Source organism: Rhinatrema bivittatum, chromosome 5 (assembly GCF_901001135.1).
Source record: "Rhinatrema bivittatum chromosome 5, aRhiBiv1.1, whole genome shotgun sequence".
Lineage (NCBI taxonomy): Eukaryota > Metazoa > Chordata > Amphibia > Gymnophiona > Rhinatrematidae > Rhinatrema > Rhinatrema bivittatum.
In genome coordinates, this window is record NC_042619.1 from 220,848,538 (window position 1) to 220,861,538 (window position 13,001).

The 13,001-nt window shown below is 45.1% G+C and overlaps 1 protein-coding gene across 1 annotated transcript in view; it reads left to right on the forward strand.

The window, feature by feature from the left end:
- Positions 1-13,001, forward strand: part of SYAP1 (synapse associated protein 1) — a 72,335-nt gene that overhangs the window by 22,617 nt on the left and 36,717 nt on the right. The window contains 2 exon segments of the mRNA XM_029603288.1: positions 719-792; positions 12,368-12,507. Coding sequence (XP_029459148.1) covers positions 719-792; positions 12,368-12,507 — 214 coding nt within the window.

A 13,001-nucleotide genomic window follows, 5' to 3' on the forward strand; every position in this document is an offset into this window, starting at 1 on the left:
TGGCTGTTCTGCCGAGCCTTCCCCGCTACTAGCCCAACAGCCTGATTTAGAATTGTTCCAGCAATTATGTAAATAAACAAATGCTAAATCACGCTTACAAGTTATCATGAGGACGGCTCCTTGCCTCCCTCCCATACTCTCATGTATATAATACTTTATCTTCGTTCTCCCTTTCTTATTTCCTACTCCCAGTTAAGGCATCCTTGTTATAATGTAACTTTATGCTCTTTCGAATTGTCTGTTGTTGATTGGTTATAGTTACTGCTTAGTTCGATGTAAACAGAGTTGATTTGATTTGTATCAAGAAAGTCGGTATATAAAAGCCTTTAATAAATAAATAAATAAAATGTCCTCCTTACCTATTCATAGACCAAATACTGTATTGTCCAGCAGTGGGATGCAGATCTCTTCAGAACCAGTGTCCTCTACCTCTGATAATCACGCACAAGTTCCTTAGCTCACCTTACCCCTCACCCCTTCAGACTAAATGCTGCTTCCAAAGTACTCACACTCAGCAGGCCTCAGAAGTAGGAGCTAAAGGCAGAAAACAAACTCTGTTTTGTGTGCTGGCCAACAAAATATCTAATAAAACAGAACTGTTGGGCTTACCCCTGTTTACGGCTCTTCTATTATTTTCCATGTTTTTCTTAACAGGTGTGTAAAATCCCTTGGTGTATAAGAGCTTTAAAGCTTGCAAATGTTCTGCTTTCATTGACAGAAGCTGCAGTACCTCCATGGGTTGGTTATAACGAAGAAGAAACAATTCAACAGCAAATTTTGGCCTTATCAGCAGTAAGGACGTTTTCCTAATTCACATTTTCAGAGGTTATTTTGCTGAGAGCAGCCATTTGTTATACAATTGAATGTATCCAGTTTACACCTATTTAATCTGTTCCCTATAGTGAAAGCTATATGAAGGATGTGATTCTGGCTTCCCAACTGACCTAGAAAAGCCTTGTTATAAACATAACCCCTAATTATCTATGGATCTGCTGCATCTCTCATTTACCATTTATATGTAAGATAAATGTTATGTTTTATATTTGAGTTAAAGGGGAAAATGCCTAGATAAAACTCATAATTTCATATTTCCTTTCCTAGAAATAATTGGTTTTCTTAGTACTAACCTAATAAGAAGCCATCTATCTGGTAGGTGCACTCGGGATAAATAGTGAACTGGAATGGATGCTGACAAGTTGGGATTCAGAAACAGAAAATGCTGAAAAGATGAGCAAAGGTTGTAGAACTTGGGACAAGAAGGAAAATAGCTCTTCTGAGAATTTGCACTTACTTATCAGAATGTTTTGCAGAAAAAAATCTCCAATTATTTAAAAAAACTCTAATTAGGGGAGGTTTCTGGGTCAGTAGAATTGAATAGCTCAAATTAATAGCATGTTTTCCCGTCGATAGCAGGGCTGAATTAGCCATGCTGTCTGGGAAGCGTCGTGATCCCGAGTAGGCAGAGTTTCCCCTAGCTGATCACAGAGTTTTTAACTCTGTGCGTCTGCGCGATAGTGTTCCTGCACGGTTCCCTCACCTCTTCAGTTTTCTTTTTTTCCGCGAGCTGTTCGCATGCAGGGTTTTTCTCCTAGCAAATTTTTGCCTGACTGGATTTTTCTTTGCCAAATTTTTCGCATTTTTTCACAAGATTTCTCATCCCAGATGGCACCAAAGCCCTCTGGGTTCAAATATTGTCAGTGTGGCAAAATTATGTCTATCACTGATGGACATAATTATTGCTACATCTGTTTGGGCCCGGACCACGATCAGAAATAGTGTTGGGATTGCGAGAGAATGTCTCCGGGCCCAGCAACACCGGACTATGAAGATGGAGAGGCTCCATACGGGCACTTTGGCCCCACCATCCTCCGTCCATTCTTTGCCGGGACCGGCGAAGTCGGGTAAGGCCCATCCAAAGTGGATGTCCTCGCTGGGACCAGCAGGACTCTGAAAACCCGCTAAAAGTTCCAGGCCAGGGTCTCACACACCCTCAAGGCCTCCTTCAAAAGCCGGGGATCTGGCAGAGGAACTTCAGTGCAAAGTACCGGCGAGTACATCTTCGGAGCCTGCGCCATCAGCGTTGTTAAAAAGGAAACATGACGCTTCGAAATGAGACGACGCATGAACAAAGCACGAAGCGTTCAAGTTATACGGCGCGTCGCTACGATGACGCATCCTCGACACATCATACGGCCCGCGTAGGACAATACACCCCACCAACCTTTCTTAGATATGGAAGAATGCCTCAGGCATTTACTGCGCTCTATTTACGAGTCTTTTGAATCTTCAGCAAGAGCGTCTGCTTAAGCTATAGCAGCCAGGCGTATGGCTTGGCTCAGAGCCAGCGCAATTCGGACTGATGTACATAAGAAGCTAGCTGATATCCCATGCACGGGTGACAATCTCTTTGGGGATAAGTTTGGAGATATAGTCTCCCATTTGAAGGAACAAAGCGCAGCTGTATTATCTCTTACCAATCCTGCAGAGTCTCAAAAATCGTAACATCGATTTTTATCCTTACCGTCACCGGTATTACTCCAGACCATACAATAGGCCATATTCACAGTACAGGCCTCAACCGTATGTCCCACCAAGAAACACAGCTCCACCAAGTTCTAGGGGTCATGCCAGACAACAAAGACAAGTAAAGCAAACGCCGGCCCCTCAACAAAAAACAAGCGTCCTCTTTTTTTTTTTAAATTAATACAGCCACCACCACTGCCGGAATTCATAGGAGGAAGACTTCAATTTTTTCTCCACAATTGGGAATCCATCACTTCAGATCAGTGTGTACTCAACATTATAAAAAAAACGGGTACTCTCTAAATTTTCAATCCACTCCTTCTTTTCTTCCTCATATTCCTCCGAAGAGGATGATAAAATCCCACTCCACATCCCTCACAGCGGAATTGAATAACCTACAAGTTCAACAATCTATACAGATCATCCCCCTTCATCAACATCACCAAGGGTTTTATTCCCAATATTTCCTCATTCCAAAGAATTCAGGGGGCCTACGACCCATTCTAGATCTCCGACTACTCAACAAACACACATACAGAGAGAAATTCAAAATGACTTCTCTCAAAAATATCCTACCGCTGATTCAGCCCAACGATTGGCTATGTTCCATCGACCTGAAGGATGCATATTCCCATATACCAATTCACCCATCTTCTTGGCGTTACCTTTGTTTCCAAGTTCGGAATATACATTACCAATACAAGGTTCTCCCGTTTGGCCTATCTTCAGCCCCAAGGGTATTCACCAAATGTCTAGCAGTGGTGGTGGCTCACCTCAGGAAACTTTCAATCCAAATATTTCCTTATCTGGACGACTGGTTAATAGTAGCATCTGATCAGTTTACACTGAGAGATCATACATTACGCACGATCGAATGCCTTCAGAGGTTGGGATTTCTTATCAATTTCGAGAAGTCTCACCTACAACCTACTCAACTGCTTCAGTTCATAGGCGTTCTCATAAATGTGGTGGAACAGAGAGCACACCTTCCTACAGACAGGATGCAGAACATACAATCATTGGCACACAGCCTACTTCACAGAAACCGGACATCTGCACGCAAGGTTCTACAACTTCTGGGTCATATGGCAGCAGCGATCTATGTGGTTCCTCACACCAGACTTCACATGCGCCGCTTACGATGGGGTTTAAAGACTCAGTGGTCTCAATTCATACAACCACTCAGCACCAGAATTCAAATTACAAACGCAATGAAAGAGGACATTCGATGGTGGCTCCTTCCCAAAAACCTTTCCTCGGGAGCTCCATTCCGTACCGCATCGGATAACTCTGACCACAGATGCCTCCAACAAAGGTTGGGGAGCACATCTGAGCGAACTGAAAACTCAAGGTCTGTGGACCCCTCAGGAATCTACATTCCAGATCAATCTCCTAGAACTAAGAGCCATTTGGATGGCACTTCAAACATTCTCGAATCAGATAAGGGGATCAAGCCTCATGGTATATACAGACAACCAGGTAGCCATGTTTTACATAAACAAGGAAGGAGGGACCGGTTCCTGGACTCTATGCCAGGAAGCAACACGAATTCTACATTGGACAGTCAAAGCCCAAATATCAATTCAAGCAACTTATCTTCCAGGTCTGGACAATGTAACAGCAGATCGTCTCAGTCAGATTTTTCATCCACACGAATGGACCTTAAATCCAGAGGTGGCTCAAAACATTTTCAAACAGTGGGGGTTTCCCAGAATAGATCTCTTTGCCACGGAAGCAAACAGACAGGTTCAGACCTTTTGCTCAATTTACCCCAGCAATCAAAGGATTGCTCCAGATGCCTTTCTCATTCCATGGACGTCAGGCTTGATGTACGCCTATCCACCCATTCCACTCATATCTCGAACGATTCAGAAATGCATCCAAGACGTATCAGACATGATTTTAATAGCCCCGGCGTGGCCGAGACAACCCTGGTATACGTACCTCGTGAAACTTTCCATTCATCCACCGATAACGCTACAAAATCTTCCACATCTTCTGACACAGGAAGGGGACTCATTACTTCACCCATGAATCAATCACTTCATCTCACAGCGTGGAGATTGAAAGGCAAATACTAACTCCCTTAGGTTTATCTTCTCAACTAGAGGATATTCTTATTGCGTCACGTAAACCTTCAACCAGACGTAACTACAAAAGAAAGTGGCAGTGGTACTTGGACTGGTTTACTCCAAAGAACATAAACCCTTTCTCATCCACTGCCACTCAGTGACTACAATATCTGCACACACTCTATGAAGCAGGATTAGCCACCACTTCGGTACGAGTTCATATCAGTGCTATAGCAGCATTTCATGAACCCTTTAATAACCTTCCAATGTCTAACCATCCGTTGATTTCTAGATTCATGAAGGAAATGATCAGACTTTGCCCACCGGTGCCTAAACCCCCAATTCCATGGGATTTAAATGCAGTGCTGGAACAACTAATGCTTCCACCTTTCGAACCATTAGATTCTAGCCACATCAAATATATAACATGGAAAACAGTTTTTCTCATTGCCATTACTTCTGCAAGGAGGGTCAGCGAACTATAAAGCAAAATTGCTTACCTTGTAATAGGTGTTATCCCAGGACAGCAGGATGTAGTCCTCACATATGGGTGACATCGGTAATGGAGCCCTATGTACGGAAAACTTCTGTAAAAGTTTCTATGAAACTTTTGACTGGCACCAGAGTGCCTACTGAGCATGCCCAGCATGTCATGATATTCCCTGCCACAGGGGTCTCCCTTTAGTCTTTGTTTGTAGCAAATAGCGTTAGCCAAAAATAAAACAATAAAACGTATCGGACCCAACTCCGCGGGGTGGCGGGTGGGTTTCGTGAGGACTACATCCTGCTGTCCTGGGATAACACCTATTACAAGGTAAGCAATTTTGCTTTATCCCAGGACAAGCAGGATGCTAGTCCTCACATATGGGTGATTAGCGAGCTAGAGGCTGATTCATTCGGTGCTGAAACGACTGTAAGGTATTGTTATTGGAATGAATCAGTCGAAATCCCAGCAGGTTGGATGAAGAAGGAGTTGGGGTTAAACTGGAAACAAGTTCTTTAAGACAGATTGTCCATATGCTGAATCTTGTCTTCCCTCTTTGTCTAGACAGTAGTGAGCTGCAAAGGTGTGAAGAGAACTCCATGTTGCTGCTTTACAAATGTCCAGAATAGGTACAGAGCGAAGGTGTGCTACTGAGGTTGACATTGCTCTGACTGAATGTGCGTTTACTCGCCCTTGGAGAGTAAGGCCTGCTTTTTCATAACAAAATTGTATGCAATCTGCTAGCCAGGTTGACAGAGTATGCTTACCCACTGCTTTACCTGGTTTGTTTGGATCAAAGGACACAAACAGCTGATTTGATTTTCTTTGGGCTGCAGTGCGGTTTAAATAGAAAGATAACGCACGCTTACAGTCCAAAGTGTGTAAGGCTCTCTCTCCCTGGTGAGAGTGAGGCCTAGGAAAAAATGTAGGTAAAACTATGGTTTGGTTTAAATGAAATTCCGTGACAACCTTAGGAAGGAATTTTGGATGTGTACGGAGGACTACTCTGTCATGAAGGAACTTCGTGAAGGGTTCGTAAGTTACTAGGGCCTGCAGTTCACTGACCCTTCTAGCTGATGTAATGGCTATAAGAAATACCGTTTTCCAAGTAAGGAATTTAAGGTCACAGGTATTTATGGGTTCAAATGGAGAACGCATAAGCTTGGTTAAAACTACGTTCAGGTCCCATTGAATGCTTGGAGAATGAATTGGAGGTTTAATGTGAGTTAGGCCTCTCATGAATTTACTGACGAGAGGCTGCGTGGAGATCGATGTATCTCCTAGCTTGTTATGATAAGCTGAGATTGCACTTAAGTGTACCCTTACAGATGACGTCTTAAGACCAGAGTCTGAGAGATGGTAAAGGTAATCTAGTAGCGAGGTAGTGGGGCAAGTGAAAGGATCTAAATCTTTCTGAGTGCACCATAAAGTAAACCTTTTCCATTTGTAGGAATAATTCTTTCTAGTGGAAGGTTTACGTGCAGCTATAAGTACCTGAGATATATTAGTTGAAAGGTTGAATGGTTGTAAGATCAGGCTTTCAACATCCATGCTGTCAGGGACAGGGATTGAAGGTTGGGATGGCGCAACTGACCCTGTTCCTGAGTTATGAGATTGGGAGCTACTCCCAGGCGAATTGGATCCCTGACTGAGAGATCTAGCAGTGTGGGGAACCATACTTGTCGAGGCCAATATGGGGCTATGAGTATCATTGTCCCCTTGTCCTGTTGTAGCTTTACTAAGGTTTTGGTTATGAGCGGTATTGGTGGATACGCGTATAACAGGCCTGAGTTCCAATGGCGGGCAAACGCGTCCTTTGGTAAGCTGTTCTGCCGGAAGAGGAGAGAGCAGTAATTGTTCACTTTGTAGTTCAGATGTGACGCAAAGAGATCTATTGTTGGTTGACCCCAGCGTTGAAATATCTTGATTGCTAACGCTGGGTCGAGGGACCACTCGTGTGGTTGAAAGTGACGGCTGAGGCGATCCGCCACTGTGTTGTGGATGCCTGCTAGGTAGGTGGCCCGTAGTAGAATTGAGTGTGCTAGGGCCCAGTCCCATATTTGAGCCGCTTCCTGGCAAAGGAGGTACGAGCCCGTACCACCCTGTTTGTTGATGTACCACATGGCTACTGTATTGTCCGTTTGGATCAGAACAGTCTTGTGTGAAAGGCAGTCCTTGAATGCATATAGAGCATAGCGTATAGCTCGAAGCTCCAGGAAATTTATCTGAAAGGAAGCTTCTTGCTTTGTCCACTTGCCCTGTGTTTTCAGATGAGCAATGTGCGCTCCCCATCCCAAGGTGGACGCATCTGTAGTTAAAGTCACTTGTGAAACTGGTTGTTGAAAAGGTAGGCCTTTGAGCAAGTTGAGTGGTGATGTCCACCAGAGAAGGGAATACTTCAGCTCTGGTGTTATCTGGATGTGAGTGGACAGTGGTTGAATGGCTTGAATCCATTGAGATTTGAGTGTCCATTGCATTAGTCGCATGGTCAGTCTGGCCATGGGAGTGACGTGAACTGTTGAGGCCATGTGTCCGAGTAGGATGAGGCACTGATGAGCTGTGACTGTATATTGATTGCGAATAGAATGTACTAGGAGAACGAGCGATTGAGCCCGGTCTTTCGGAAGAAAAGCCTTTGCTGTGATGGTGTTGAGATCTGCACCTATGAACTGCAACTGGTGAGATGGTGTGAGATGGGATTTGTCGTAATTGATGAGAAATCCCAAGGAGTGAAGCAATCTTATTGTGAGATGGAGAGAAGTGACAGCTCCGCTCTGTGTATGACTCTTGATGAGCCAATCGTCCAAGTAGGGGAACACATGTACTTGTTGCTTGTGAAGATGTGCCACCGCTACTGCTAGACACTTTGTGAACACTCGAGGTGCTGAGGCAAGGCCGAAAGGTAGCACCCTGTATTGGAAGTGTTGACCTTGTACCAGAAATCGTAGGAACTGTCGATGAGGTGGAAATATGGGAATGTGAGCGTAAGCGTCTTGAAGATCCAGAGAGCAGAGCCAATCTCCTTTTTGAAGAAGAGGTAGCATGGTGCCTAAGGACACCATCCTGAATTTTTCCTTCTTTAAAAATTTGTTGAGATTTCTTAGGTCCAGGATAGGACGTAGACCCCCGGTTTTCTTTGGAATGAGGAAATATCGGGAGTAGAATCCTGTGCCCCACTGAGGCCTGGGAACTCTTTCGATGGCCCTGGCAGTCAGGAGGGTAGATAATTCTGCTTGCAGGATTGTGTAATGATGAGACACTGTCCAAGACGGAATAGGGGGATTGTCTTTTGGTACAGTGAGGAAGTCCAAGTGGTACCCCTGAGATATGATTGAGAGTACCCATTGGTCTGTAGTGATGGAGGTCCAAGTTTGAAGATGGTGAGCAACTCGGCCTCCAACCGGTACTTGTGGATAGGGATTTTGATAATGACTCATGCCCTCTGGTTGAACTTCAAAATCCGGAAGTGGACGCCGCAGGCGGAGGTTGTTGAGGCCTAGCAGGTCTTTGGCGAGGCTGAGGCCGTTGAGCAGGTCTTTGTTGTCTGGGCCTGGCTACTGGCGGATAATACCGCCTAGGGCGGTAATATGGCTTTCTTTGTTCCCTTCTTGGAGGCCTCCTAGAAGGTTGATGTACCTCTTGTGGCAGCTGAGAAAGCTGTTTGAGGGTTTCTGTATGGTCCTTGATGGTGGCTACTGCCTCCTTGACCTTATCGCCAAAGAGGTTCTCTCCTAAGCAAGGCAGGTCCGCCAAGCGCTCCTGTACTTCTGGTCTGAGCTCTGATGATTTAAGCCAGGCCCATCTTCTCGCCGTTATTCCAGCTGCAGACAATCTGGAGGTTGTCTCGAATGAATCATACGTGGCCCGAACCTCGTGTTTCCCCGCCTCTAGGCCCTTATGTACTAGGTTTTGAAAACCTTCCTGAAGATGGTCAGGTAACTGCTGAGACAGGGATTCAACTTGCTTCCATAGGTCACGCTGGTACTGGTTCATAAAAAGCTGGTATGAATTTATTCTAGCTACCAGCATAGCAGCTTGGAAGATTTTTCGACCAAGATTGTCCAAGAACCTATTATCCTTTCCAGGAGGTATGGAGGCATGTTGCTTTAACCTTTTGGCCTTCTTTTGGGCCGACTCGACCACCACTGACTGATGCGGTAGTTGAGTTTTTTGGAACCCCGGGATGGGTTGTACTAGGTAAGTGGCATCCGCCCGCTTATTAACAGCTGCCACCGACCCAGGGTGTTCCCATATCCTGTACATAAGTTCTTGTAAAACTTCATGAACAGGAATAGCAAGAATTTCCTTGGGAGGGTCTACGAATTGAAGCACCTCCAAGGTTTTTTGTCTGCTGTCCACTTCAGAGATGAGAGAAAAGGGAATTGTTTGAGACATCTCCTTAATAAAGTTGGAGAAAGAGAGATCCTCCGGTGGTGACTTTCTTCTATCTTCTGGGGGAGAAGGCTCAGAAAGGAGGTCTTCATCCGAGGAGAATTCTTCGTCACTATCATCCAGAGGAAGCTCCAACGGCCTAGTAGGCTTAGTTGGCATTTCAGAAAGTGGAGTCTGAGGTCTGAGGGGTGGTGGGACACCCGAAGGACCTGGTATTGGCTCTTGACTGTCATCTACATCTATAGGATGTGGTAGAGATGAGAAGCAATGTATTAATGAGTCCAGCTTGTCCATCAATGGTTGAAAAATGGACTCTTGAGAAGGCATCGAAGGTGCCATCGGGATCGATGGCCGTGGTGGAATCGATGGTACTCGGGGAATCGGCAATGCTGAATCCGGTGGCTGCGGCCTAGGTAGAACCGGCAATGGAATCGGCGCCATCGAGGAGAGCGGTGATTTCCTTGGCATCGGTAGTGAAGGAATCGGTGATGGAACCGGAGATCCTCCTATGACCGGTGTCGATGGCAGAACCGGAGTGGCAGGCCGTGGCATCGCCTCGATAAAGGCATCCTTAACCGCTTGACGTATGTAACTGTCAAGTTCCGCCCGCATGGATGATGTGAACAGAGCACCCATGGGGGGAGGCGGTGGTGGCGACAGTAGTACGACCTCAGGGCCCTGAGGAGGTACGATTCCTTCCGCCGGAATCGGCGAGGGTTGGCCTGTCGGTGGCTCGGAAGCCTTACTTTGGAGCCGGGCTTTCTTACTCGGTGCCCCGTCTTCCGCCGATGGCTCGCCGGGTATCGGAGCGATGGTTGCTGGTTGCGGCCTGCGATGCCGATGGCGATGTTTATCTTTTTCGCGCCCTTTTTCGCTACTCGATGTGGACGCTCTGGACGATGGTGAGGGGGAGGAAAAAGGAGCGTCTCCCGAGTCACCGGAGTGACGTTTCTTCAAGACCACTTTCCTAATCGCCCCAGCCGGAGACGATTGTGTGGAAGTAGATGGAGCAGTAATCAGTTGAATTTTGAATAATTGCTCCATCTTGTCCATCCGTAGACGTCGACCTTTCGAGGTCATCGTAGCGCATAAGGGACAATTTTTTACATCATGACCTTCACCAAGGCAAAGTACACAGTCTTGGTGAGGGTCTGTAATAGACATATTTCTCGCGCATTTCGGACATTTTTTAAAACCTGTAGCCATTTTGTGGCCGGGCAGCCGTCGACGGCCTAAGGCTCAGGTAAATTTTGTTTTTAGTCAAAAAACGGCACGGAACCGCGAGAACGGGAAAAACTCACCGCGATGATCAAACTAAGGGAGACCCTCTGCGTTTGAAGTTTTTTAAAGCTTTCCGTAAGGAAAATATGTGGAGAATCCCACAGGACTCCTGATAACCGCGAGGCTAATTGCTTCGCGGAAAAAAGAAGACTAAAGGGAGACCCCTGTGGCAGGGAATATCATGACATGCTGGGCATGCTCAGTAGGCACTCTGGTGCCAGTCAAAAGTTTCATAGAAACTTTTACAGAAGTTTTCCGTACATAGGGCTCCATTACCGATGTCACCCATATGTGAGGACTAGCATCCTGCTTGTCCTGGGATAAGCCTTGGTTCACTACTCCCCTTATCTTGAATTCTACCATGACAAGGTGACACTTCGTCCTCACCCTTCCTTTCTGCCTAAGATGGTAACATTTTTTTTATCTTAATCAAACCATAACTTTACCTATTTTATGCCAACACCACATAATAACGACCGTGAAAATCTTTTACACACGTTGGACTGTAAAAGAGCGTTAGCTTACTATAAGAAAAGGACTCGGTCAACTTCCAGGCCCTCTCAATTGTTCCTTTCCTTTTAACCCAAATGACCCTGGACAACCAGTATCAAAAAGGACCATAGCCAGTTGGTTATCGCAATGCATACTTTTTTGCTACAACAAATGCTCCATTAAACTACTCACTAAGCCTCAGGCGCACCAAATCCATGCCACCGCAGCATCAGTTGCCCACTTGAACAAAGTTCCCTTAATTGATATCTGCAAAGCGGCAACATGGTCGTCCATTCATACATTCACATCGCATTATTGCCTACAACAACAGACATCTGATGCAGCACTAGGCACAGCAGTCTTATCACTAAAAGGAACATGAGGCTGTCTACCACTTCAAGGGTTGGTGTCCAAACTTACAATCAATGAATATACAAGGACACAACCCGGGAGCTTGGGACTCCCAGACAGCATGGCTTATTCAGCCCTGCTATCGACGGGGAAAAAGCAAGTTTGCTTACCGTAAACAGTGTTTCCGTAAATAGCAGGATGAATTAGCCATGCGTTCCCTCCCTCCTCCCTAGACAGTCTCACAAAGAGACAGACATACCTTCTTGACTTACCTCTCGCTTGGCTACAAAAACTGAAGAGGTGAGGGAACTGCGCGGGAACACTACTGCACAGAGTTAAAAACTCTGTGATCAGCTAGGGGAAACTCCGCCTACTCGGGATCGCGACGCTTTCCAGACAGCATGGCTAATTCATCCTGCTATTTACGGTAAGCAAACTTGCTTTTTTGAACATCTGTTAAAGATACTCAGTGAGGGCACGTTTTGCCCTGTAAACATGCTACAAGCTTAAAATTTACATGAAGAATTCCTTACACTGTGGCACTGATTCTGCTTTTACACTGGTGCATAAAATGAGGCCTGTTCCTTACCAAGCTCAGCATGCTGATCTTTCTTCCAGAATGAAGGTTTTTTAGAAAGGTACCAGATAATGCTTTCATTTTAATTAGCACGGTCACAGAACAGTCCGTTATCTTCTATAGTACTAGACGTCCCTTGCAGCAATACCACGTCTTCTATTTTTCAGAGTGCTAACTGTAGTCTCTCTTCCTAAGGACAGACGCAACTTCTTACGGGACCCACCTGCAGGTGTGCAGTTTCATTTTGACTTTGATCAGATGTATCCAATCGCGCTGATAATGCTTCAGGAAGATCAGCTTCTCAACAGAATGCGATTTGATCTTGTTCCAAAGCTGTAAGAAATTTTATTTAGTTATCCAAGACCTCTGATAAATATTGCTTAATGTATCCCACTAAACTGATTAATTTAACCAGTTCCTTAGCTTTGATATATTTTATTTAGCAAATGATAGTTTGCTAAATTTGAACCTGCTATATATGTACACAAATATGTAATGGGTAGAATATATATCAAAAACTGCATAGGATACCTACTTTTGGTGGACAATAAGTATATAAACTCAAGTAGCTCATGAGTTAGTGCTTTTTGAAGAAGATTCTCTCCTGCTACTTTTAGGAGCATTCATTTTGTGCAAGCAGAAGTAGAGCAGGCAGTGATTTCTTTGTTATGATGACGGTTGTCGTAAAGAAAAACCATAGTCAATATCCCTCCCTGGCCTTATATATCACTTAAGTTATAATAGGAATGACTGTCAGTCTTGTAGCTGCTGCCAGCACAATCCTGGGGGTAGATGGGATCTTGAGTGATTACTATCCTTTCTTAAAAGG